The 26,607-nt window shown below is 54.8% G+C and overlaps 1 protein-coding gene across 3 annotated transcripts; it reads right to left on the reverse strand.

Moving 5' to 3' along the window:
- Positions 1–189: 189 nt before the first annotated feature.
- Positions 190–23,163, reverse strand: Mllt6 (MLLT6, PHD finger containing). 3 transcript variants are annotated; one of them, XM_075990888.1, is made up of 20 exons: positions 22,600–23,163; positions 21,307–21,386; positions 20,837–20,891; positions 20,553–20,662; positions 19,456–19,559; positions 18,985–19,078; positions 16,663–16,884; positions 16,030–16,128; positions 13,885–14,104; positions 12,521–13,135; positions 11,958–12,139; positions 11,718–11,826; positions 10,601–10,667; positions 10,329–10,474; positions 9,525–9,722; positions 9,348–9,436; positions 7,966–8,315; positions 7,543–7,633; positions 4,910–5,266; positions 190–4,202 (listed from the first exon to the last, which is right to left on the reverse strand). In XM_075990888.1, the coding sequence occupies exons 1-20, from the start codon at positions 22,706–22,708 to the stop codon at positions 4,161–4,163; spliced, it is 3,339 nt and encodes a 1,112-aa protein (XP_075847003.1). In that variant the 5' UTR covers positions 22,709–23,163; the 3' UTR covers positions 190–4,160. The 3 variants fall into 3 exon arrangements, with proteins under 3 accessions (XP_075847003.1, XP_075847004.1, XP_075847005.1); XM_075990889.1 differs by having other exon boundaries at positions 13,969–14,104; positions 22,600–23,162; XM_075990890.1 differs by lacking the exon at positions 7,966–8,315.
- Between the last annotated feature and the right edge of the window lie 3,444 nt (positions 23,164–26,607).

Below are 26,607 nucleotides of genomic sequence, written 5' to 3' on the forward strand. Positions count from 1 at the left end.
CAGGTCTCGGGTGCCTGCATCTTCACCTGCACCGTGTATGATGTGCCTTCCGGTTTAAACTATTCCTCCAAGTACTTAAAAAACTGGTCACTGACCATATACACCCATCTTCCTCCTCCCACGGGCCCTCGGAGTTGGCACCCATCTCCCTCCCTTCAGTGAAGCCAGACAAAGCAAGGTCTCTTTGGATTGTTTTTCTTTTTTTTTTAGTAAAACATTCTTTTATTAAAAGAACAAGTGCTGTTTACGAACTGCCCTTCGTACAAATAACATCCGTTATACAAAGATACAAGACCCAGGCTATGCACAATTCCAGGCTTGGAGGTCGCAAGGGAACACTGCCTCTTGGGCTGAGGATATAAAGGTTTCAGAAAAAATGAAAAATGAGCCCCTGGGTTTGCAATCTGTGGCTTCCCTTCCTTGCTCCCCTAGGAAGGGTCTGCTACATGGAAACAGGCTGGGATGGAAGGAAGAGAGCCTGAGTTCGGTCTGCAGCCCCAAGTAGGGCTGGAGAAAGTGAACACAGGAGAATGGGGGCGGCCCTCAGTCTCCACCTCTTCAGTAGGTCAAGACAAGGTGGTCTGGTGGATATTTGAAACACACCCGCAATCAAGGAGGGAGTAGAGGGATCAGAAGGGATCCCCGGCCCCACCTTCCTCCAAGTGGGTGAAGTCCCGTCCACTAGGCACCCCTCCCCAGGAACCAGCTGCCTGTTTTTTCCCTTTGGCCCACTGCACTCTTAAAAGATGTTGTTGGAAAGCAGCAGGGGAGCCTGTGTCTTTGAAAACCTGTCAGCATCCCCATTTGGGAGAGGGAAATGTAAATGTTGCCCTTTGGGCTCCCCTCATTTGTCTAGCCCCTTCCTAGGAGTCTAGAGTGGGCACTCCCTGGGTCTCAACACAGTAAAGGGAACGGGTTACCAGCCTCAAGATCAGGGCACCTAGGGGCAGCGGTAGACCCAAGAGCCTGAGGGAGAAACAACAAGCTGGAATGAGGGAGAGGGGATGGGGAGATAACAATTTATTCTTTTTAAAGGCAACCCTTAAAGTGTCATTGTCTATGGAGAGGATTCGTCAGCTCGGAGCTAAGACAGTCAGTGCTACATAGATATCTTCCCACCATGGGTACCATCCTAGACTCGCAACCGCACCATCACACACACCACACACACACACAGGGACAGCCAGCCAACTAGATGCAGCTAGAAGGCTGGACAATGGAACAGGAATGACCAGGCTAGGTACTGAGGCTCATCACTGCTGTCCCCCCTAGGCTTAGAGCAATCACCTGTAAAGTCAGCTCCAATGACCTCCTAACTACAGTGGAATCCCGTTCAGCACTGAGATCCACCAGCCATGACTGCCCGGGTGGGCACAGACTCGGCACGCATTGCTCATTCATCTCTTCTCACTGAGGGTGGTGACATCAAGATCCACTCATGCGTTCTCAGACTCCACTTCCGCTCTGCAAACCACATCCTCCCCTTCCCCCAGAGATGGCTCCAATTCTGCATCTTTCCCCTTACCCCACCAAAGCTCTTTATCAAAAAATGGACCAAAGTCAGACATGGTGGTGCACACCTTTAATCCCAGCACACAGGAGGCAGAGGCAGGTGGTTCTCTGAGTTTGAGGCCAGCCTGGTCTACATAGCACGCTCCAGGACAGCCAGAGCTACATAATAGAGTAGACCTTGTCCCAGGAAAACAAAAACAAAAACCACTAAGACTGTAAGATGTGAGGTCATTCTTGCCATCCTGCCATGTACTCTGTTCCTAATTTTCCCTATGTCATTTCACCAAGAATGTCACAATTTCCCTCTTGTCTCAGTACAGGGGCAACACCACCTAGTAGTGGTGGCAGTACACACCTTGAATCCCAGAACTCAGGAGGCAAAGGCAGGCAGATTTCTGAGTTTGAGTTCAGCCTGGTCTACAGAGCAACTTCCAGGACAGCCAGGACTACAAAGAGAAACCTTGTTTTGAAAGCTAAAATGGTGGTAGTTGGTAGTGCACGCCTTTACTCCCAGCACTTGGGAGGCAGAGGCAGGCAGATCTCTATGAGTTCGAGGCCAGATTGATCTACAGAGTGAGTTCCAAGAGAGGTTCCACTACACAGAAAAACCCTGTCTTGAAAAACCAAAACCAAAACCAAACAAACAAACAAACAAAAAAAAGAGCAGCACCAATCTATGTGAGGCCCAGAGCTCTCAGCATCCTGGCCCAAAACAGGAAGAAGAGCTCTGCAAAGTTGAGAGCAGAGTTCCAGAGATCAGGGTGACTGGGGCCAAGGAGCATCTGGGGCGGGGCACCTAGGGCTCCTACTTACTCCACACGTGACAGCCTTACAGACATCACAGCAGAGACTACTTGGTTCTGAATGGTGGCTGGGTAATGGTGTGGGCCTGGATGAGCAAGCCGTCTAAGAATCTGGAGAATCGCTGGCTTTTAGACTAGGAGTTAAGAGCTGAAAAGATGAGGACCATGCCTTTCTGATACTAAGCAGTTAGAAAAGTATTTCTGAGGTCAACACAACTGACCCCTCAAACAAATCCTTCCTAGTGCCAAAGAACTTGCTCCTGAAGGTCCCCAACCCACCCTAGTATCTTACAAAGTCTTATCAACAGGAATATTATTTTCCATACCAGAAAAAAAAACAGTTGAGCAGCACAGGCAAAAATATATCTGCACTACGTTTCTGTCATTGCCAAAAATATACACATCTTTTTTTATTACAAAAAAAAAAAACAACCCCAAAAACAAAACCCAAACAGAAACACACCAAAATGCACACATGCAAAGGGACCCACAGACATGAACATCAGGGAAAACTGGCCCTCAGTCCCAGCCAGTGCAACCAAAAGGGACACAGGCCTCCATGGCTGCGCTTCCATGACCCACTCAATGTTCCTCACAATGGCCCTGGGCAGACTGACTCTGCTGCCTACGACCACACCCTGGAAAACAGCTGGTGGGTGAAAGGGACAGTGGTTAGCTTAAGTGGCTCTACTAGCTGGTGAAGGTGGGGCTGAAGAGGCAGGCTAGCTACTTCAGGGAGGGAGACTTCTGCTAGAAGTGGTGCTTTACCCCTCCCTAATCTCTTGTGCCAGCAAAGACCAGATACCAGTGGGGGGAAGAGGCCCTGAGGGGCCCTGAGACAGAGTGGGGTCCAGATGAGGAAAGGTAGGATATTACCCTGATTCAGAGCCTTCAGCCCCCAGGAATTCTCCAATATTGGAGTACTGTTCTTTTTTTTAAAATTTTTTTAAGTTTACAATTCATGCCCTGGAAAAGGACTAGAGCTGAGAAGGGGGTACAGGCTACAAGAGCTAGGAAGTCCTGCTCTGGTTCTGGCCAATGCTCCTGTCCTTGCCCTTGGCTGCCCCAGGTCCAGAGAAAGGGGTGACAGACAGACAGGTTAAGCAGACTGACCATAAACACACACTCACACTCACACACACACTCTCTCACGCGCTGTGGAGTCAGGCAGCTCCCTCTCCCCACCCTCGGCACTCCTCAAGCCAATAGTGCAAAAAGGGGCAGGACACCAAGGACAGTGAGGGATGACCCCCACCCCCTGCCCAGCCCCATCATGGGGCCCCAAGAGGTGCTATCCTGCCCTTCCTCAGCCCCCCACATCTGTAGGCTTTTCCAAGCTCAGCTTGTGACCCTCAGTGGGGAGGGATGATGGGAAGCAGTCAAAGGGACCCCTTCTGCTGGGAAGACTCTGAAGGTCAACTGGGACCAGCCCTTTTTCCGTAAGGAATACCACACAGGGGAGGCCCAAGGGCCTACCCTGCTCTTTCCCCATTCAAGTGCTGACTGGTTTACATGGTAGGTCCAACCAACTCTCCACTTCCTATGCCATGACCTGCTTTGCTCTTTGGGGGGGCCCCTAGGCATCTACAGAGGATGGGGGCTCCTAGGCAGGCTTGGAGCCTGTCCTCCCCGATCCTTGCTCCTGGAGCAGCCAGTGCAGTACGGGAACAGGCCAGGTGGAAGGGCTTCCCTCCAGTCTCTCTCCACAGCACCTGGAACTCCAGGCACACACTCCCTGGGCATCAGCACAAGCTCTGGGCCTGGCCCTCCAAGAGTCCGGGCCCAGGTACCCATTCCAGGCAAGGACCCTCAAGCCATGTAGGGGTCAGGAGAGACAGGGTCGAGTTAGCCTTTTTCCTGGCTGGCTGAGGCTCCTTTGTCAGTGGTCTGGAAAGACAGGAAGGGATATTTTGAGTATTGGAGGCATCTGGCCCTATTGCCCAGGTAGAACAGCTCCCAAGGACGGCAGAGGCTACTGGAGCAGAGTATGGAGCAGCCAGGCCTCTGCCTGTCCGCAGTGTGTGGAGTGAGAGTGCCTGACTTGTGCCCAGAGCTGGCTTCCTGGGCTCAGGTGAGTGAGTTCTCCAAGAAGAAACAGGCCTGCCCAGAAGGGCATCTCTTTCTAACTGCTGCACACGGGAGGGAAACAGCATTTTCTAACTACTCCTCCCACTGGAAAGCTGGTTTTGAAAATAGACTTTAAAAGAAAACAAAAAATCACAGTCAATGTGTATATGCATGTGTACACACGCATGTGCGCACAACAGAGGACAGATTCCCCGAATCCGCTCTCTCCTCCAGCACATGAGTCCCTGATCAAATTCAGGTCATCAGGTTTGGTGGCAAGCAGCATTTTACACTTGGAGCCATTTCACCAAGCTGGAAGGCTGTTTTCTCTAAATGGCTCAGAGCGGCCTTTCTTGCCTCTGAAGAAGGGAACCCCAATGGACACGAGGTCCTGCTGTCTGCAGCTGGCTATCTGGTTGACCTAGGGGTTGCCGCCTCCCACTACAGATCTATCTGATGTCACTGTAACTATCCCTCTCTGCTTGTCCCTTAGAAGGGACAAAGGAAGACCCAGGCCCCTTACTCACCCCTCCTTTGGGGCCACTCCCACTGGCATCTGCCCCGGGCAGGCTGAGAAAGGGGTTGGTCTGGGCAGTGAGGACTGGCGGTCCGCCTGCTGCTGCTACTGCTGCAGCCGCAGCTGCTGCAGCCATGAGACTTGTATTGCTGCCGAGGGAAGGGGCCACCAGGGCTCCAGCAGGCAGCAGGGGTGGGGCTGATGCTGTAGGCAGCAGGCCAGGGGTGCCCGCAGACAGCAGTGGGGTGGAGCTTCCAGCCAGCAGACTGGCCATGGGCAGCTGGGAGCCCCCAGCCATCTGCAGCCGTTGCAGCTCCCGTTTCTGCTGAATCTGCTGGATCATCTGGTAGACCACAGTCTGGTGCTCCTGCAAGGACAGACTGCTCAGTGGTAGTGGCCCTGCTGTCTTCCCCAAGGCTACCTGCCTTGCCAGACCAGGGCCCCTCATACTGGAACCCCAAGGCCCACGACAGGAAGACCAAGAGTCTCTGGGCCTCTGTCTCCCCCTCTGGACAAGTAAAGGACTACCTGTGGCCAGGTAAGCAGCTGCCAACTGAGCCCCTGGGCAAGTGCAGCTGTACACAGCTCTGGCCCTGCCCACCGTGTCAGGTCCTCAGTCCCTATGACAACCACACTCAAACAGAAGGCACGGAAGTGGGACAACAATCACCAAGCACTTCCCTTCTTTTTTTTTTTTCTTTCTAAAAACTAGTTTGAAAGACTTGGTGGCACTCATGCAGAAGCAGAAGAATCTCTGAGTTCAAGATCAGCCTGGTCTGTAAATGGAGTTCCAGGCCAATCAGAGGTTAGTGAGACACTGCCTCAAAAAACAAAAACAAAGAAAAAAAATTTGTCTGTGGCCAAGAAAGATGCCTCAATGGCTATTCTTCCAAGGGACCTGGATTTAAGTCCCAGCAGCTACCAGGTAGCTTTCAACAATCTGCAAACAGCCTAGCTCCAGGGTACCCAATGCCCTCTTCAGGCCTCTGTGGGCACTGCACACACGTAGTACACAGGCAGATACATAAAATAAAAATAAATGGAAAAGGGGGTACAAAAAGTTGCTTTGTTTTTGAGGCAGGGTCCCATTCAGGGTTGGCCTCAAACTTGATATGGAGCTGACAATGACCTTGAACTTTCAGTTCTTCTGCCTCTACTTCCCGTGTGCACACTGAGATTATAGGCATAAAACGCCATCCCCAACTATTTATTTTTATCTAACTTTAAAAGGCATTTATTTTTCAGTGTCTCAAAAACCAAAATAAAGCCGGGCATGGTGGCACATGCCTGCCCTCAATCCCAGCATTTGGGAGGCGGGAGCAGATGGATCTTTGTGAGTTCAAGGCCAGCCTGGTCTACAGAACAAGTTATGGGACAGCCAAGGCTACACAGAGAAATCCAGTGTGTGTGAGAACAACAACAACACACACAGCTGTCTCAAAAACAAACAGAGAATAACATTCTGTCAAAGAAATCATGTTATTTCTGTTCCCATAAAGTAATTGGTTCAACTGCTTCTCTTCTTGAATAATTATTTGTAAATTACACTTATTTACTTTCTGTGTTAGGGGGTGTAACTGGTGGTCAGGGACTCTATTCTCCCCTCTCACCGTGTGGGTTCCACGGACGGAACTCAGGTCACTAAGCAGACAGCAAGGTCCATCTTAGGGGGTGGGGTTCTGAAACAGGGTTTCTCTGTAGCTTCGGAGGATGCCCTGGAAGTCTCTCTGTAGACCAGGCTGGTCTCGAACACAGAAATCTGCCTGCCTCTACTGCCCAAGTGGTAGGATTAAAGGCGTGTGGCACCACCACCCAGCTCTGTGGAGTCATCTTAACAGACTTCTTACTGTTTGGGGTTTTTGTTTTATTTTTTTTTTCTTGGTTATTTTATTTCTTTAAGACTCATGTCTTAAAGCCGGGTGGTGGTGGCGCACGCCTTTAATCCCAGCACTCGGGAGGCAGAGGCAGGCGGATCTCTGTAAGTTCGAGACCTGCCTGGTCTACAAGAGCTAGTTCCAGGACAGGAACCAAAAGCTGCGGAGAAACCCTGTCTCGAAAAACCAAAAAAAAAAAAAAAAAAAAAAGACTCATGTCTTACTCTAAAGTCCTGGGCAGACTCCAACTCATCATGTGGTCCAGGCCCACCTTGAACTCATGGCCATTCCCCAGCCTCAGGCTCCAAACTGCTTGGAGTACTGTCATATACCACACACCACACCCAGTAACCATCACCTGTTCATTTTGTTTGTCTGCCTTGAAGGGGATGCAGACAAGCACCTAATGCGTGGGGCGCCACTAAGCCAGACTCAGCTTCAATCCCTCATTTTTAAAAGGTGGTCGAGAGAATGTCACCTGCATAGAAACCTCCCCGAGATCCTGGAAATCCCCCAAAGACTCTTGGGGCAGGGACTGCAAAACTCAGTTCCTACTGGACCTGCCAACTCTCCAAACTCTGTCAGTGCAATGTGACCCAGCAGCCCCAGCCCAGTGCCCAAGAGGCCCTGAAAACAGTCTGTCTTCCAACTGCTCACAAACCCCCCAGGTTCAAGCCCACCAGCCTGGAGACCCTCTCCATGGTTGCATTCTTGGAGGTAGGCTCTTTGGGTAGGGCTGGCAGGGGAAAGCAAGGGAGGGGGTACTCACTGGAGTCAGCTGTGGAGAGGCCAGGAGCTGCTGGAGCTGCTGGAGCTGCTGCTCTTGCTGCTGAAGGAGGTGTCTCTGCTGCTCTGTCAGGCTGAGGCCGGTATAACATAGATAAGAAGGTACCAAGAGAAAGACCCCACACCCACGAGTTCCCAGAAGCCCTCAAGCCCAGGCAGATGGACAACCTGTCCAGAAGACTAGCAGTAGGGACATGATTCAGATCTTGTCCCCTGAACTACTCCTGTCCAGATACACCCAGAGCTAAAGTCTGAGGAGTCCCTAAAGTCAACAGACTGCCAGAACTATAAATGCAATAGGGCCAAAGGGTATTTTTTTCCTTTGGGTGGGACAAGGGGGTACTGGGGGGCATCCCTCCCACATCCAGCCTCCCATTCCCTTCCCTAGGGCTGAGCTCTCCCTCACCTGTTGAGACAACCTGGCAGTTGAAGCGTGGGGGCCCCGCCAGCCTGGCTCAAGCCCGCAGGGTTGGGAGCAGCAGCCCCATTCAACCCCCCCAGAAGCCCATTGAGGGGCAGGCTCCCGCTGCCAGCCAGCCCACCCAATAGCCCCTCAGCCATGGGCATGGCCCCCAGCCCCGCTGCTCCGGGTGCCCGGCCCAGCCCATTCTGTGGCTGCGGTGGGAGCGGGGCAGGGGCCCCAGGCAGGGCCAAGGGCAGAGCGGCCGGGCTCTGCTGGAGCAGGGGCAGCGGTGGGGGCGTGCTGTGGAAGGACAGCGATGAGCTGCTGCGGCTCGGGCAGCCTGAGTGTGGGTCCTGGGGAGGAGGGGGAAGGGACAAGTCAGAGGGCAGGGGGCCAGCATGACCTTTCTGGCCCCCAGCCCAGTATCCACCAGCATTCTCTTGAAGCAAAGCCCTCTTAAGGCTCCAGGCACGCTGGAGAAACAGCAGGGCCCGGTGAGGAGAGCTAAAAGGCTGTAGATCATGTTTACTGGCTACCTCCAGAGGCCCAGCACCCTTTGCTAGTCTGGCTTCATGTCGAACAATGGTAATGGTACTGATTTTCCAAGGGAACCAGGTCCAGGGGTGAGTACGGACCTGTACTCATTTCAGGTCACGGCTAAAGTCACTGACGTTACCAGTTAAGGAACTCTGCAGCCAAGAGCAACGGAACTCTCACGGGAGCGAGAGGCTCAGGTTCAAATCCCACAACTCAGGGCCTTGGGTAGGTAGCCCTGGGTTCAACCTCTGCCTCAGTTTATGTATTCATACACTGTATGTGACAGCAATATCCTTCCACAAGGTCGCTGTGAAGACTAAGAAACTCTGCAGGACAAGTTTGCAACTGGTGTTGCTTTTATGATTATGCCTGCCCCAAGTCAGAGTAAGTAAGTGGCAGAGAAGAACCAAGCGCCCGGTTTGTTGGATTCCAATAATAACCACAACATAACAATAGCAACTGCTATTGCAACCGCCACCAATTACACAGGGATTAGCATGTGTGAGGCACTATGAGAAACCCTTCACAAAGGCTTCTCAACACTCCCTCCCCAAGACGGCCGCCTTCTCTCAGGCTCCTTTAGCCCTTAATTGAGCTCATCTTTCTATTATTTCTCCTTTGCAATTTGCTGTTCTCTTGGGTTCAGCCCATCTTCGGGAGGCCTGGGTCTACTTCATTCACTGCTTACTTAGTCAGGGCCCTGTATTAAGGAGGCACCCACCCATACTACTTATTTAAAATAACAACCAATCCTTTCAGTGGCCAGCTTCCAACAGCTGCTGGGTAGAACTAGACTGAAAGGACCTCTCTCCAGTTCCTCCTCCCTGTCCCCTCCTTGCAGTGCCCACCTCGGAAGACGTGGACAGGGAATTGTCCAGGCCAAGGCTGTTCTTCCCTGGAGGGCTCTTGCTGGTGCTCAGGGAGTCGTTGCTGCCCACTAAAAGAGGGAATATGGGAGATGCAATGGGACCAGTTCAAGCCACCGGGCAGGAATTCCTACCGCAGACTGGACTGGATGCCCTCACCTTGAGGATGCAGCCCATAGGGCCCTGGGACAGGGCCGTTCGCGGCAGGCAGGGCAGCAGGCAGGGCAGGGAAGGGCACAGAGAGCTGCACATTGAGGATCTGCAGTCGCTCCTTCTTGGCTGTCAGGCTGAGGATCTGCTCCTGGAGCCGCTGGTTTTCCTTCTGCAGTGCATGCAGGGCCTTCAGCATCTCCACAACTTCAGAGAGAGAGGAGGAGCCTGAGGTTAGTGCAGCATGCATCACAGAGGCAGGGCCAGTGGGAGGGACTGGGTCTAGAGGGCAAAGGCTACCCAGATAGATGCCTTTGGGGAGGGAGATCTAGGATACAGAGGTTTGAGGACTGCAGGAGGCTCCTGATGCTACTGAGATTGAGGGGAGTGGGTACAACCTGGGGTTTGGTTACAACTTGTGCCAGGAGGTCATGAGGAACAAAGGCAGAATTAGCATAGGTGGACGGAGAGCACCATCTATGCAAGGTTAAAGATGAGTCCTGGGGCAGGGGTGAGGGGTGTGTGTGTGTGTGTATGTGTGTGTATGTGCCATATTCAGACTTAATGTGGAGGGGAGGGGCTTGATCCTGCCCCAAATTAATGTGCCAAACTGTGTCAACTCTTCATGGGAGCCCTTACCTGTTGGGAGGAGTGGGAAGGGGGTGGCAGGAGAACCTTGGTTGGAATGTAAAATGAATTAAAATATAAATGTTTAAAAGAAATAAATCAGCCCTGGGGCCACTGGCTTGAGTCCCTAGGGAAAGGGGAAGCAGTGGCTGGGACAGGCCTCCCGTCCCTGTGCTCCCCGCTCACTGTTGACACCAGCCTCTCCATCGCCCTGCTTCTCCAGCAGCTGCTCCATGTTAGTTGTGCCCGGGGCCGTGGTGTCTAACTGGCCACCCCCACAAGGCGCCGCTGTTGTCTGGTCGAAGAGCGCAGGGAGGCTGCTGATGGGAGACCTGAGGCCAGAGGAGACGTGAACTCAGGCTCACCTAGCATAGATTCCAGCCCACCCCCACCAACCAGGAGGTCCTCAATCCTGCCCCCACCCACTCCTCCCTCCACCAAGGTGCACCCTCCCTCACATGGAAGAGAGACTCTCCTGGGGGGAGGTCCCGTGACACCGGAAGCTGCAGTCTTCTAGGTCTGGCTCTTGGAAGGAGAAGGGATGGCAAGGATCAGGGGGAGGGGAGCTACCTGCCTCAGGGCCCTACCTGGAAAGTGGGTGCTGCTCCTAGGACCTCAACACAGCCCCCTTTTTCAGTACCCCCCAAACCTAGGCTGGTAGCTCATACTGGCAAGGAGCTGAGCTTGGCAACCCCATCTCAGAAAAGCTCTTCCCCTTCCTACAGAGCTCCTGCTGTCTGTTTCTAGATCGTCCAGTTACAGAAACTGAGGTCAAGACAAACCTGGAGCAACTGAACCAGACACTGGCTGTGTGACCTTGAAACCTTGAAACGGTAACCAGCCTCTGTGTAGCAACCGTTCTCAGGATTAAAATAAGGTCGTAAGAGTGCTGGGCTTAGCTGGCGGGCTCAGCAAGCAAAAAGCAAGCCCTTAATCATTGTATTATCATAATTAGCTTTGACTTCTTATATTCATAAACTCAGATGAGAAAACTGTTGTCAACAGGAGACACACACACACACATACACACACATACACACACGTGCTCTGGGTTATAGAAAACACACCAATTTTACCCAACCAAGTCCTGAAACAGAAGTCAGATTTGGTTTTAACTCAACTGGCAGCTTACAGCCAAGCCCCGCCCCAAGGCTGACAGGCCCCCAAGTCTCTGTTCAGCTCTCAGGGGTTGAGTAGACTCTGGGGAGAAGATGGGGGAGCTTGCCTCCCACCCCCTTAACTCCTAAACACGTGGAGAGCAGAAAACCCAGCTGGCGGGACCTCTGTGACCCCGACTACCACTGCACAGGAGGGGAGAGGGCAAGCGTACTGGGCTGGCACTGGCTTGTCTTAGCTGGCTTTGCCTAGGGCTTTGAGCAGGTCACTTCTCTTCTGTGGATAGGGCAGGACTGCCCTGCCGTGCCCAGCACTGCTTTCCCTAAGGTGTCCCCTGGCTGGAAGTATGTAAGATAAATGTTTAGGCAGAGGAGGCAATGGCCGGAGGGAGGGGACCCTCATGCTTTCTACAGCCATGTTCTTCAGAAAAAAAGGGAACAGGAGCAGGGGCCAGCATACCTGTGTGGCTATTCTCGGCTTGGGTGAGGAGGGGGTTTACAGTGCCCACGGGGGTTCCAAAGATGTGGGAAGAAGGGAGACTGAAGGTAGAGCCAGCCAGAGAAAAGACCTGTTGGGAGGACCAGACTCCAGCCTCAGTGTGCTCGTCCTCTACCACAGCTGGACAGTGTGGTAGGGCACACCTGGAGAAGAGAGGGCACACTGTAGGTGCTGTCCCCACCTGCCCAGATAGTGTCTCACCTGAGTGGTGGAGATGGAAGCAGAAGAGGATGGGAGGGTGCTGGTGAATGGGGAACGGCTGAGACGGGGCAAAGCTGAGGTCCCTGGAGGCCCCAGCAGGCTGGAAGAGAGTGGGGTGCTACAGACAGCCCGCAGCATCCCTCCACCATGAGAGATGGGGTCTTTATTACTGGTGTAGATTCCTAAAAATACAAAGACATACAGGAAACCCTAAGGTCCCCTTATCCCCCAGACTCCTCTTCAGATGGGAAAGCAGCCCCTCTTCAGGGAATACTGCATGCCTGGGACTCTGGCCTTTCACTTCTACTACCCCGCCTTGGTCTGGGCATTTCTAAGCTTTTCTTATTTTTCTATTAGAACACTCCTGATCCTGCTGGTGTCTACCAGTCTCCTCATGCAGACGACATCTAAGAGAACATCTTAGAGCTAATGGCCACCTCCATTCTGTCTTTTGGAGCAGTTTCTACCCAGCTACATTTCCTCTAACTCTTCCATTTAAGTTCCTGCCTTCTCACAGGACTGGTTAGTCCTTGAGATGTTCTTTAACTACAGGGGTCACTAACCTGCCCCCAGCAGAGGGGATTCCAGGCTCAGGCTGGGCAAGCTTCCTGAAGGTCCAAAGGTCCGGGAGGCCAGACCCCCAAGGCCGGAGCTGACCAGGGAGCCTCCAGAGAAAGGCGAGGCAGCAGTAGCAGTAAAACCAGCCAGCTGAGCCCCAGGGAGGGAAGCAGTGGGGCCTGTGGCACCCTCCTTGCCTCGGCTACCCTTAGGACGGCCTGGCCCGTGGCGGCTCCTCTTGCTGGCTTTGTGCTTCTTCTCCTTCAGGCCTGTCTCAGGAGCCTCCTCGGCAGGTCCAAGGGTGGCACTCAGTGCAGGCATCCGCTTATGGGTGCCGCCTGCTGAGGCCCCAGCTCCGGAAACATGGGGAGACTTGTAGTCCCCAGGTGAGGGGGCTCGGGCCCGGCTGGAGCTGGAGGAGGTGGCAGAGAAGCGCATGACGGGCCCAAAGCCAGAGAAAACCACCTTCTGCTCGAAGAGGTCAGCCTTAGGGGGCTCAGGGGCTGTGGGCGAGGGAGGGGCTGGCGGAGTGGGGGCCGTGGGCTTGGAGTACTTGTCTTCCTCAGGCTGCTCCAGCTTGGGGAATGCCACGAAGTCAGGAGAGCTTTGCAAGGACGAGCCTGCAACAAAGGAAGGGGATTGCTGCCGGACCACCTACCTCCCTCGTTCCCTACCAGCATGAGGGAGAACACTAGCCGGGAAATGAAGCCTTGTGTGTCCTAGGTTAACAGCCCCTGCTGGAAACAACAGGAGGGAAGCCACTTCCACCCTTGAGTGAATTACTGTCACATTAGCACTGGCAGGGACAGGTTCTCACTCTTCAGCACAGGCCGGCCTCAAACTCAAGCAATCCTGCAGCTCCCAAATGCTGGGATTACAGGCCGCCATGCCTGGAATTAATATTCGTGCTTCTGAATGGCCCCTTTGGCACAAGAGTAGGGGACATTACTGTGTGGCTGGAGGGGTTGGCCCTGAAAGGAACAGATGAGCTCTCACTTAAGAAGGGAAAGGTGAGGGCTGGAGCACTGACTGCTCTTCTAGAGGACCCGAGTTCAAGCCCCAGCACTCCCACGGCAGTCTATAACCATCTAGCTATAAAGGTATCTAACAACACAACTACCTATAACAGGACCTGACACAACCCATCTTTAACAATCCTATGCCCTCTTCTGGTGTGCAGACAAAGCACCCACATGCAAAAATAAATAAATCTTAAAAAAAAAAAAAAGGGAAGGGTGGAGAACCCAACTGGGAACTGAGCCTCTGGGGGAGGGAGAAATTCCCTGTGAAGCACCAGTCCCTTGCCAGCCACAACAGCATATGACAAAAGGCTCCCCCTCCCAGCCTCCTCCATGACACCCATACTCACCTGCAGGCTGAAAAGACCCCCCAGAGGAGGAAGAAGAGGAAGAGGAGGAGGAAGAGGAGGAGGCGGAGGTAAAACTGCTCACACCTTTCCCACTGCTCAGTTTCTTCCCCTTATGACTCAGGCTATGGCTGGAAGACTTTTTCCCCTTTGAGTCCCTGCTGCCCTCAGAGGTCTCCTGAGTGCTGGCCTCATGGTGGGAGGAAGTCGGAGCTGAGGAGACCTAAGGGAGAGACAACAGAGGCTCATTGCCAGCTGCACAATCCAGCTCAGCCTGATTTGGGGATGAGGGTGAAGGCACAGGACCTGGGCTCAATTGTCTCCAGGCAAGGAGCCGTGGGAGGCTCTAGAACAGTGAGACAGGAGGCAGCTGCAGAATTCTAGGGAATGTCCTGACCCTGTCTTTGCCCCAGGACCCAAGAGAGACCAGTCCACATTCCGCACTGACCTACTCAGCGAAGGCTCACTAGGAAATACCTCTGGCCTAAAGATTGGTGCTGGTCTTGGGCCCTCCAGCTGTTACCACTCACAACCACCTGGCTTTGGCCCATCTCTGACGACTGCAAATTCTTGCTGGAATCCCCAAGCCTGCACACCAACCCACCACAGGGCAGCCTGTCTTTGCTCCTCCAACACCCAGCTAAGAAGCCCCAACTCTAGGAAGCCTCGCTACACACCTAGGCGAATAACCCGGTCTTACTCTCAAGCTGAGGTGCGATACTCTGGGAGGACAGGGTGCTGGGAGGCTCTGCCCTCCTCACCATGGTATCTCTGTTGTGTAGCCTCTGGACCTGGCTCAGCAATTACCATCCTTAGGAGCACATTCTTGGGGGTCAGGAGCAGCTCCGTGCCAGAGACACAGCGGGGGTTCAGTAAATAAGGCGTCTGATGGCAGTAGTTGTTACTAGTGCCTGGCAAAGATGGTTCTGTGCGAGCACAGCCCTTCAAGCCAGACCACTGTGGTTGAAAGCTTTCCCGCTAGCTGTGTGCTTTTAGACAAATTATGTAACTTCTCTGTGTTCTCAGCGTCACTGAGGAAGTGGAAGTGACCTGGCAAGGCACCTACCACACTGGGTTATTCTGACTAAACTAAGTCCTCCCCATGTGTCCCTGCTCTCCCCTGGTTCCAAAGACAGTCTGGCCTCTATGTAGCTGTGCCTGAGTACCTGAGAAGGTGAGCTCTCTTTAGGGTGGACACCAAGTATTCAAATTGAGCCCAAGGAGCGAATGAGAGGGAAGTGAGAGCTACCCTCCCTGGGCGGAGCCCTTGTCTCTGTCTTCCTTTGTTCTTTTCAGCAGCTGGAGTTCTGAAGGGAGCCAGATGTGGTTCGGAAAGCCACCAGGAAGAGAGGAGCTGGGGGAAGGGGGCCTAAGTATTGGGATGGGTTGTAAGGGGATAGGCAAAACTCTACAGCATGTCCAAGGGTTACCCCCATTGGTAGGGGACCCCCGACAGGTCTTTCTATCTGCCTGAAGGTTCCAGGGAAGGTCAGACCAGCTTTCCCAGGTGAGCCCAGGGAAGCAAAGCAGGAGGGGAGTTACTGGGACAGTTGCCACAGCAACATCACCCTGGAAACCTGATACCTGAGCCTCCTGCTAAGATGCCCAGTGCCCTGCCAACCGTGTGAGGGAGCAGAGGTGACTAGCAGTAATTGGACGAGAGGGAGTGCTTTCTCCAGGCCCCCAGGAGACTCACACAGTCTGCTCTGGCTTGGATTAGCACTCACTGGCCTAGGGTAGGGCCTGCCTGTTGCTCCTTCAGATGCTACCCATTTCTACAGCCAAGCCAGCTGAGAGGGTGGGGTGACTGGGGATTTCAGGGTATTGCCAGAAGCCGCTCCCACCCAGCAGGAAGTGGGATCTAGCCGTCCTCCCAGTGGCAGGAGTTCTCAGCCTATCCTGCAGGGAAAACAAGCCCGGGGCCACACCTCTGCTCTCCAAAGACAAGAGCCCAACGCTGAGCCTCAAAGGTGCCCGCATGGTGGCAGTTAACAGGCAGGGAGGCACCCCCACCTCACCCATAGCATATGTCGGGGCTTGCTGTGAGAGGATGCCCAAGCAGGCCCCTGCTCACCCTGACCCTTCACACTACATACACAGTCACCCCCGGACTAGCACACTCAGCATCCTGAGAACAAGCAGTAATACCTTATCAGCAGTGGGGACCACAGGCGGGGTGAGGATGCTGGGGGGGGACTCAGGCCGCTTCTTGTGCTTCTGTTTAAGGCGTTCCTTATCTTTTCGACTCTGGGGAGGAAAAGGGGACCAGATATTAATGGAAGGGGAGTTTGAAGGAGGTTAACCATGACACGTGAGTGTGGGGGGCTCAGTGAGTTTTCTCCCTCCACAGAGCAATGGAAGACTCCAGCTGGACAGGAGTGGCTCAGGCAAGATCCTCTGAGAGCCAAGAGCCCCTCCCCCATCTTCCCTCCTGCTAAAAATAGCCTGTCCCATTATCGCGCCAGTGACAGAGCACCACCACATGAGCAGGCACTCACAAGGGTGTACCCCTGGAACACACATACACTTCTTGGCATGGGGCACAAGGGGATAGGCTAGAGATGTGTGCAAACATGCAGGATCACAAAATCATAGGTTGGGGACACTGTCACGTCGTGAGGAAAACAGAGAATTAGGCAGACGTAGAAGCCAGGTCCCAACCTCTGAGCCTCAGGGTGTACCTCCTTAGCTACCTCTTCAAACTCAATGGCCTCCGGGGAAGACCTAGGCACCTGGTGGGAGTCTCTGAAAAGAGTTATGTCAGACAGAGCAGGCCTTCACCTTCTTCTGGCCCTTCTCATGGTGGGTAGGGTGCTTCTCCTGCTGTGTGGACGGTGAGGCCGACCGGCTTCTCCTGCCAGTAAGGAAGCTGTTGCTGCTGCTGCCGCCGCCGCTGCCTCCCCCTGAACCACCTCCACCACCGCTGGTACCACTGCTGCCACCTCCTCCACCGCCTCCACCTCCTGTTCCTCCTCCTCCCCCGCTGGAGTGCCGCGATGTCTTCTGAAGGTAGAGATTGAGAGGAATTGCCGAACCTTTCTTTCATTAGCTTAAGGAAGGTTTCTGAAGGTCATAGGATCCCAGAGCCGGTCCCTCTGCCCCTGCAGGTTACCCCTGCCTTCTGTGATTCGCTGGTCAACCTAGAAATCCTAGGGCTTCCCCAGCTGTCTTTTGTTTTGTTTTGTTTTGTTTTATGAGACAGGTTTCTCTGTGTAGCCCTGGCTGTCCTGGAACTCGCTCTGTAGACCAGGCTGGCCTCAAACTCACAGAGATTCAGCAGTCTCTGCCTCCGAAGAGCTGGGATTAAAAGCGTGTGCCACTGTCTTACAATGTACAGATTCAACCACAGAGGTCAGAATCATAAAGAGGCACGGACCAGCCTTAGCCTCCAAAGAGGTACAGTGAGGTTGGGCATGGACCTGGACCCAGGACTCGGGCCTCTTGCTGCCTTCCCATATTCCAGTGCTCTCCTAGCATCTCAGGCAGCCTGAACCACAGCCCACGGCCACCTACTTCCCTTAGAAAAAAGGTACGCAGAGGACAGTCCGGGAGGAGCCCTGGCTCCCTGAGAACTCATTTCTCTCGAGCCCTCATATCCTCCTCCTTGGAGGATATGATATCCTCTCTGCCCAGCAGTCTAGGTCCATACAGAAGATCTGCTGCCCTGAGCCGGGGGCTGCTGTCAACGAACACCAAACCACCTCTCTGGGATTGCCCTCCTTGTGCCTGGTCTGACAGCTTTACCCATCCTAGGCTCGCAGCTGCTCCTATGACCACCAGTGAGTCCCCAGTTGCCAAAGCCTAGGATTAATTTCAGGCCTCGCCAGCTTGGGCTCTGCTCCTACTTCATCAAGTTCCAGATCTTTTCTCCCAAGTCTCTTTCACATCTGGACCCTGTCTATTCTGGACACCCACAGAGGCAGCTTCAGGCTTGTAACCTCTGCCTGCCCTTGCCACCCTGCCTGGGGACCCCCACCAAATCCGAGAGTCTACCTAGTGCCACCTACAAATGCATCAGAACTCCTGACCTTGCCCTAAGTGGCCATCAAACTCTAAAAGCACAGTGACTGTGTAATTAGAAGCAAACCAGGACACCGCTGAAAAGAGAAGGGGATCTATTAGTCATCAAACGGGAGAAACAGGCACAAAACAAGATGGTCTGGGTGGACCGAGGTGTGGACTCCCTGAGAGGCCAGCGGCCCCCTTCCTAACACCCCCAGGAACTCGCCTCTCCCCACCCAGTGGTTGGCTACAGCCTGGATCTTACTTCACATTCACCTCCACTTCTTGACCACTCTCATGTTTAGACAAGCACACCTCCAGGGACTCCAGCATCCAGCCTCTCGTCCCTGTCACCCGCCCCTGTTTGCAGCTGTCTCTCGATCCAGCTTCGTGGTTGCTGCCAGGATAATCTGCCTATAACACAAATCTGATCATATTACTCTCTGGCTTCTCAGGAGCTCTCCAAGCTGTGGCCTGGGGCACAGAGTCCTGGCTGCAGCCTACTTCTGCAGATACATCCCAGCCTGGGGAAGCTCCTCATCTGTTCAGCCATGACAGCCTCATCTCCTCCCTCAAGCTCACTACCCGCCTGGTCCCGTCCAACAGCCTTCCCTCCGGCCCCAGCACAGGCTCCCCCTCACCTTATCTTATCTACCCCTGGCATGGCCAGTTCCTGAGGGCCTTTCTGATGGAATTGTTTGTTCTGCCTCCCACCCACCAGCTGGGAGACAAGCTATACCATCAGGGACGCTTAATTTACCTATCTGTGAAATGGGACACAGGCAGCACATTTGGGCCATGGGAGGATCACACACGGTCAACAAGAGCCTCATGAACGCAAAAAAGACCCTGTCCCAGCACAGTGTTATTCTACTTGTCCTCCTAGCTCTAACTAGCTTAAAGTTTCCCAGATTGACAGGTGCGAGGGGGAGGGTTCTGTCTCCTAGCCTTGACTACTCACTTGGGCTAGTTCTGATTTGCACCCCACAGAGCTCCCAGAAAGCAGGGACTAGGGGGCACGGGGGGGGGGTGTCTTTCTGCCTTCCAGCACCAGGCACAGGTGTCCCAGAGCGCATGTGCCCTCTAGCAGGCAGGACTCACCATCTTGCTGAAGTGGTATTTGCAGTAGCCACAGTACTTGACATTGTCCACCTCCAGCACTTCTTCCTCACACAGCAAACCTGCCATCTGGGCACTGAGGAGAGGCAGGTCAGCAGGGTGTAGCCACAGACCACAGCTGCCTCCACCTCCTTCCTCCTGGACCCAAGTTCTAAGCATGGCATTGCCACCAGCTCTCACAAGAGAGTCCCACTCCCCTCCCCTCCCCCCAAAAATTTATAAAAAGCTGGGCAGTGGTGGCACATGCCTTTAATCCCAGCACTCAGGAGGCAGAGACAAGTGGATCTCTGTGAGTTCGAGGCCAGCCTGGTTTACAGAACCAGTTCCAGGACAGGTTTCAAGGTTACAGAGAAACCCTGTCTCAGAAAAACAAAAAACAAACAAGCAAACAAAAAGATAATAACACTCAACAGCCACCACAAAGCCCAGAGCAGCTGGGAATGGGAATCTCACCAGGTGACATGAAAAGCCTGTCGACATCCGTGACGGTTACAGGTCATGCAGGCTCCTGACGCGGCTTTGCTCTCCCGGCCCTGTTCCTCACAGATGTAACAGGTCTGCAGGGCACAGCACAATGGACCCCTCCTCCAGGGAACCCCACCTTGCCTGCTGGGGGCGTCTCTGGCCTCCCCTCAATCCCATCCTGCCCTCCACCACCCCAGATCAGTGCTAGCCAATAGAATTTCCCACAGGAACAGAAATGGTCTGGAACCTATACAATGCAAGTCAACAAAAGCGAGTCACAAGGTCATCAATGCAGCTGGTATGCCTGGGGAAATGAATTCTGAAAATTTTAAGAGTTTATTTATTTCTACATGTATGAGTGTGTCTGTATGTATACCACACTGTGTGCCTGGTGCCCTCAGAAGCCAGACAAGCGCACTGGATGGATTCCCTGGAATTGGAGGTACACATGGCTGCAGGCTGTCATGTGAGTACCAGGTGCTGAACCTGGTTCTGTGCAAAAGCTGCAAGTGCTTCATCTACCAAGCCCTCTCTCCAGCCCGAGTATTCAATTTTCAAGGCACAGTCCTTGGTAAGGCTCGAGAGGCTGGCATCTATGTTAGCCTAGCTCCCTGACATGCCCACTGCTATACTTGCTGGACCTCTGCATATGCTGTATCTTTTCATGGAACCTGGGACCGGCATTCTCAAAGTCAGTTCTTTGTCACGCCCTAGGATGCAGCCTTAACTTCTCCTTCCTTAACCACCTTGTACCCAAACAAGCCTCACTGGGTGTCCTTTATCTCAATGCCTGTTCTTCCATCTGTCTTGATTAATAGCAAGCACTGGGTACCTGCTGCACCATCTCGTTCACGTACTAGAAACTCAAGAATGCACTCCTAACTAAAGGCTGTTCTCCGGCTGTGCTACTTTGGGGGAGCTTACTATTTGCCAGAGTCACAGAGCAGAGGCATACACCTGTCTGTGCACAGAAGATAGTCCAGCAGTACGCATCCATCTCCTGAGTTCCCCAGGAGAGCTGGAAAGCATAATGGTGGCACCCCAGGACAACAGGCCAGGAAGGGGACTAGCGAGGGGCCACTGACCTTGTTGAAGCGGTCATGAGGGACGTACTGCAGCACAATGGGCTCCATGGTGAGCACGTTGGCAAACTGCACCTCTGGGATGTAGAGGGCACACACCACGTGGGCCCAGCCTGGGACAGTGTGGGGATCAGCCTCAGCAAACCAGCAAGCACGAGACCCCACCCCTCCCAGCACCAAGCTGTAGACTGTCCCCTGCTTCCACAACCAGAGCAGGGAAAGCCAGCCCACCCCCCACCTACTCAGGGGGCCTGGCTGACCTCAGCGGGGGCTCAGGGTCCCCTCACCTCCATTGTCAGTCCTCTTCAACGCCCCATCTTTGTGTGGGCACAGCTCACACCTCTGCCAATGCAAGAAGCACAGGTGTTTGGGGGGAATCTGCTGATCCGGACCCTCCCTGAACTCATCCAAAAGGACCCAAGATGACATAGATCTGGGGAAGGGTGTGCAGGAAAGAGGCTTGGCCAAGAGCTCATAACTGCTGAAGACTGGGTAAGGCGGACCTGAGGTTCATTTACAAAAAAAAAAAAACCAAAAAACAAAAAACCCACAAACACAAATCAAAGCCCCCCTGCTGGAGGTGGGGCAGAGCAAAGTGATGAGCAGAGGAGGGCTGGGCCTGGGGGGGGCGGTCAGGAAACAGGATATCCTGAGTGGCAAAGCTTAGTCCTGCCCCAGCCTCAGGGTGCCCTAGCTCAACCTGTAGAAGATGCTATGATATGGGGAAAGAAAAAAAAAGAACAGAATCTGAACTCACCACCCTGGCTGCTCGCTCCTGAGATTCACATTTCCTGCAGAACCAGGGTCCCGTTGGCACCTGGACGATGCCATAGCAAGCTAAGAGTGGGGGAGGAGAGTCACTGAGCAAAGCCCACAGCCACTGGTTTTTCCCCCCTGAATAACTGGGGGCGTGGAGAGACTCAGGGGACTAAAACCAGCCCAGTAGGTGGGGCTGCTCCCCAGACTCCGGGTCACTCTGAAACAGGACAAGTAATGTCCAACAGCATAGAGCCAGCCTTCAATCACAGGACCACGCATTCCGAACAGGGGCAAGTTTGACAGGCCTTGACCTTAAACTTCCGAGGATCCTCCTCCATCCTCACCCCCCTACCCCCTTTTTTCCCCTGGACCTGTTTTCCATCCTCTGCCCTGACCAGACATCCGAACAAGAAATAGTCATGATTGTAACACGTTTTGTTGTTATGGGGGGGGCACTTCTTAAAGGGCCAGTAAGGGATGAGGCAAGGAAGTCGGGGGTCCAAGAACCTCATTTTCTGTCTCTATCACAGGTACAGGTCAAAAGTCAAGGCTGAGCAGGTGCGGTGAAGGTAACCAAGGGAGACTGGCGGGAAGAGCCCTCAGTCACCGCATTAAGGGCTGTCTCAGGAAGGGGGGGGCTGGTTGCCTGTGCCAGACAGGCAGAGATGCCAGCCTGCGCCCTCGGCAAGATTCCTTAAGGAGTTAACTCCCGATCCATGTGCTGCTGGGGGAAACTCCAAACCTCCCTCTCCTCCATTCCGGGCCCCCTGTACCACCGCTCTCCCAGCCTCAGCTCTTCCCCGGAGGATTTCAGGAGTCCCTTCTCCCTTGGGACCCTTCTCCTCCCTACCCAATTCCGCTCCTCCCAGCATCCGGAAGCAAAGGAGGATGACCCCCCCTTGACCTCTTCCTCCCGGAGCGGGAACCAAAATAAACCGGGCGGGAGGGGGGGGGGGATACCTCGCAGGTAAACATTCTCGGGACAGCCCCGACACCGGCGGTGCGGGTATCAGGGAGTTCACTCCTTGCTCCCTGGACTCTCCCCAAAACTCCTTCAACTTGGGGTGGGGGGCGCGGGACTGGAACAATAGGCAAGAAAACAATGCCTGACCCGGTCCTGGAGGACCAGTCTGGGGGGGGGGGGAGCCCACGCCGCCCTTCGCTTCAGGTGGGTGGGGGAGGGGCACGCGCCCCAGGAGGGCTCCGGAGGGCGCGGCCGAGGGCGCCCGGTGCGCGCGCCGCCCCCGGGGTCCCGCAGCCCCCCGCCGGCCGCCCCCCCCCTCCGCCTTACCTTGGTGGACGGCCACGCTGCACGCGTGCCCATCGCAGTAGACCAGCGGGTTTTCGGCCCAGCCCCTCTCGTCCGAACATACGCAGCAGCCTCCTACCATCTCCTTCATACTCCCATGAGCTCCCTCCGGGGCTGGGGCTGGGGGCCGGCCGGCGGGGGTCGGGGGTCAGGGGGGGAGGGAGGGAGCGGGGGCCGCGCGCCTCCTCGCCCCCTCCTCCGCCGCCGCCGCTTCTTTTCTTTGCCTCCTCCTTCCTCCTCCTCGGCGTCCTCCTCCTCGCTCGCTCTGTCTGGCCGCCCCCCCCGCCGTGCTCTCGCCCTCATGCCCCGACGGGCCCCCCCTCAACAATGAGACTCGCGCGCCGCGCTCCTCTTCCGCGCCGTTCGCCGGCTACCAGGGCCGCCCGGCCACCGTGCAACCCGGGCCCGGCGGGGGAGGCGCGGAGTGGCACATCGCGGGCGCTCGCCCGCCCCGCGCCGCCCGCTCACGCGCCGCCCCCCCGGCCCCCCTGCCCGGCCGCGGCAGCCATGGCCGCGCGCCTCCGCTCGCTCGCTCGCTCCCGGCCCGCCCGCCGCCGGGTAAAGTCTTAGGTTCAGGGAACAAAGCCTGGCTTGGTAGGGAGCTTTTCGCTCGTGCGCTCCGTGCAGCTTTTCCGTTTTTTCTTTTCCCTCTTATTACTCTAGGTGGGTAGTTCCCGAGCCCTCCCCTCTGCAGGCTCTCGGTGTCACATTTTGGGTCTCCGATCACCCGCCCCCAGCCCCGCTTCTTTGAGTGTGTTCTTCAACCCTAGGAAAATTAAGGGGAGATTTAAAAAAAAAAAAGGACTCTAAAAGGAATTGGGCGATGTGGACCATTTGCCTGTGCTTGGTGCTCGTTCTTGGAGGCGCGGAGGAGTTTCTTTGGATGGCATTCATGGGCGCTGTCCCTGGAAGCCACTCTGGAGGGTAAAAAAATGTCACCTGTAAACTTTTACTTGCTCTCCAAATAATGGTTTTGTTTTCTTGAGACGGTCTCCAGTAGCTCTGGCTCGCCTCGAACTCACGAACTCGCCGCGTAGGCAAGGATGACCTTGAACTCGGTAGCCTCAACTAGCGGGGCTCTAGTTTAAAGGCGTGAACCACCACGCCAGCAGAGATATTTGTTGAACTCTGGCGTCTCCTGGCCGCCAGAGGAGATATTCCTGCCCTCCGGGAGCTTCTCTTTGAAGTCATTACTTTCTAGGTCTCTAGACACTTTGGGGGTACACCGAAGTACCACCGCTTCTTCCTAGCCCCACCACCTAATTTCTCAAAGACTAACTCCACCTCCAGCCTCAAGGCGTGCGCAAAGATCTAACGCGAGTGAAGAAATCGCTACCTTGGAGGCCCCAGCAAACAGAATTACGCCTGACTTCTGGGCACTCACACAAACACAATAGCGCTCACAACCACTAGACGGAGGATTAAAGTCCCCGAAATTGGGTCTGGGGTTTGGAGGAGGGCAACCCAAGACTCACTCCCCCCCCCATACCAATATAGGCCCAAAGACAAGATCTGATCCCCCTTTTTTTCTTGACAAGGAGGAGACGGCACTCTCACTGGGACCAAAGGTCAAATACCCCCTCAGCGGGAGATTGGGTGGCCGAGGGGAGACGGCAGCCCTGGGGGCTTCATCCACACTTCAAAGACCTCTAGGCCGGGGACGCTTCCTGGGGGGGAGGGGCAGAAAGATCGGAGAGGAGGAGGAGGCGGGCTGGGGGATTGAGGTTGGAGGGGGCCGCTCCCCCTTCACCGCACTGCCCCCCTGGCCGACTCTTCCGCCGGGTCCGCCTCCTTTTCACTAGCACCTGTTCAACCGGAACATCAAGGGGCCGGGGCCCGCAGCTCCCCCCTCCGCGTCTCTTTAGTACCTTTCATCCCGGAAGGGGGGGGTGAATCCCCGCCCAGGAGGGGGGAGCAGGGCGGGGGAGAACTTGTCCTTGACCTGGTCTGTGGCGTCAGGGATTTACTCCCTTAATCCTGGCGAGGCGGGAGTTTGGGGAGGTCTGTGTAGCTGAGTTCTGGGCTGCAACCCCCAAAGCCGCTCTTTGGACCCTGGGAACCCCGAATGCTGCCTGGACGAGGAGACTGTCTAGAGAAGTGAGTCTGAGGTAGTCCATTTTGTGGCTTCTGAATCTGCACACGTCGAGGGCCGAGATCTCGCCTGTTTTTACTCAGATTGTGAACTTCGCTCATGCGAAAAGTTAAGACTCAGAGGAGAAACCTTACTTGAAGTTTCTAGCCAGCTACGTCTACTAAGAATAGAACTGCAGGAAAACCGCGAAAATGTCTGCCCTACCTTTGCAACAGTTCCCAAACATCGGAGTATTTATCTCTGGAACCCTTACTGTCAAATGCTCACGGTTATGGGTTTCGCCGCACAAGAGTCACTTTACCCCTTGGTTCCTTTACCCAGGAATTGGTGACTCGAGGACAGGGAACAGAATGCCTGTCTTGAGTTAGGCTCGTGTCCAACATGTCCCCAAAGCTTTCAGGATGAACGTTTGACGCACATTTAGCGTTTTAGGTATAGTTTGGTTTAATTCTCCCCAACTTATTTAATGTAAAGTGGGTGGAAACGCCCTCCGTTTTACGGATGGAGTGACTGCGACAGGCTAAATAATTTGCTCAGAGGCGCATAGCCTCGAAAGCAAGAGCCAAGGTTTGAACAGTCTTGTCTTCTCGTTAGACTAGGGCTCGGCTACCGTGACTCCAGCCTGTGGGGAGCTGAGCTGCCCGCCTCGCCCCCACACGCTCTATTGTAAGGGTCCTGGGGAACCCTCTGCAGGCTGGGCTGGGTTCGCGGAGCTGTCAGACTTGTTCTCCAACTTCCAACCTTTTACTGAGCGTCCACTTTGTGCATATCCACAAAAAGCAAGCAGGAGCAGGTCTCGACCAACAAGTGGTTCAAGTTCATAGTGCTCTCCGTAGTATGACTTATCACTGATTTGAAGTGTCACGCATATTCTGGGCGCACAGCTTTCAACTCTTGGGCTCAGCGGGTCCCTCCATAAGTGGGGCGTTACCCTGAGGCGTGGACCGAGAATACCTTCGTGAAGACCAGATACACACAGTAGGCGCTCAATCCCTGCCCTTCCTCTCTCTACACCCGCCGGCGAAGCGCGCTAGTGCAGGCGGCGCGTCCCACTCCCGCCTCCAGCATCTCCGCCCGCCTTGCACATCCCGCCGCAAAGGGACTGGGGCAGAGAGGGCGAAACAGAAAATTATTTCCGCCCTCTCGGCCCGCCCCGCCCCGCCCCGCCCCGCCCGTCCCCGGAGCCAGAAGGGGATTGTGGGGCCGCCTTGGCCGCCGCCGGAGCCGAGCGGGGCGGAAGCGCGCGCCGTGCTGCTGCTCGGGCCCGACCGCGCCGGCCCCCGCACCTCCCGGCTCAGGCTGCGGGCTGCGGTCGGGGAGGTCCTGGGCCCAGGCGCCTGCCGCGGAGCGCGCTTCCGCGAAGTCTGGCTCGCTGGTTCCCGGAACAGAGCGGGAGAGGCAGAAGAGGGTGGCGGTTTCGGTTTTTGCCCTACGGTTGCTTTCGTCGGTCCCCGGGGCCGGGGTTGCGACCTTTCCTCTGGGCTAGTAGACAGACATGGGATGGAAGAACGGACTGCGCGGGTGCCCACGGGCGGGCTTGCTTTTCCTTTACGCCTCCTTAGCGAACTGTTTTCAGCCCTCAAAGCAAAGCTGCTGACCTTGGGGCGCGTTTGGAGAGGTTAAATACCTTTCTGGAGGTAACCCAGCCAGTGAGGAAGAGCTTGCCAGTGATCGGGTAGACCAAGCTGGCATGAGGTAGAGAGAAGGCGGGCGAGGAGAAGGGTGCCTTCCAGTTGGTGTCAGTTGCCTCCTCCAGCCCAGCCATTTACTGGCTGTGACTGGTTAGAACACCAAAACTGGAACCTTCAGCTTCTCCAAAATACTGTACCCTCCCAAGGGTTGAAAGAAGCAAGTTGCCTATTGCTTATAAGGGTGCGAGGAACGGTGATTTCCCATCA

Source organism: Microtus pennsylvanicus, chromosome 11 (genome assembly GCF_037038515.1).
Source record: "Microtus pennsylvanicus isolate mMicPen1 chromosome 11, mMicPen1.hap1, whole genome shotgun sequence".
In the NCBI taxonomy this organism is placed as follows: domain Eukaryota; kingdom Metazoa; phylum Chordata; class Mammalia; order Rodentia; family Cricetidae; genus Microtus; species Microtus pennsylvanicus.

Bases quoted from the DNA above. Each gene is read 5' to 3' on its own strand.
- Mllt6 (XM_075990888.1), bottom strand. From the start codon at position 22,708: ATGAAGGAGATGGTAGGAGGCTGCTGCGTATGTTCGGACGAGAGGGGC. The intron at 5,267-7,542 runs GTGAGTACCCCC...CTGTCCTTGCAG, and splicing joins CCTCTCCACAGCTGACTCCA to GAGCACCAGACTGTGGTCTA. The intron at 4,203-4,909 runs GTGAGTAAGGGG...CTGTCTTTCCAG, and splicing joins GGAGTGGCCCCAAAGGAGGG to ACCACTGACAAAGGAGCCTC.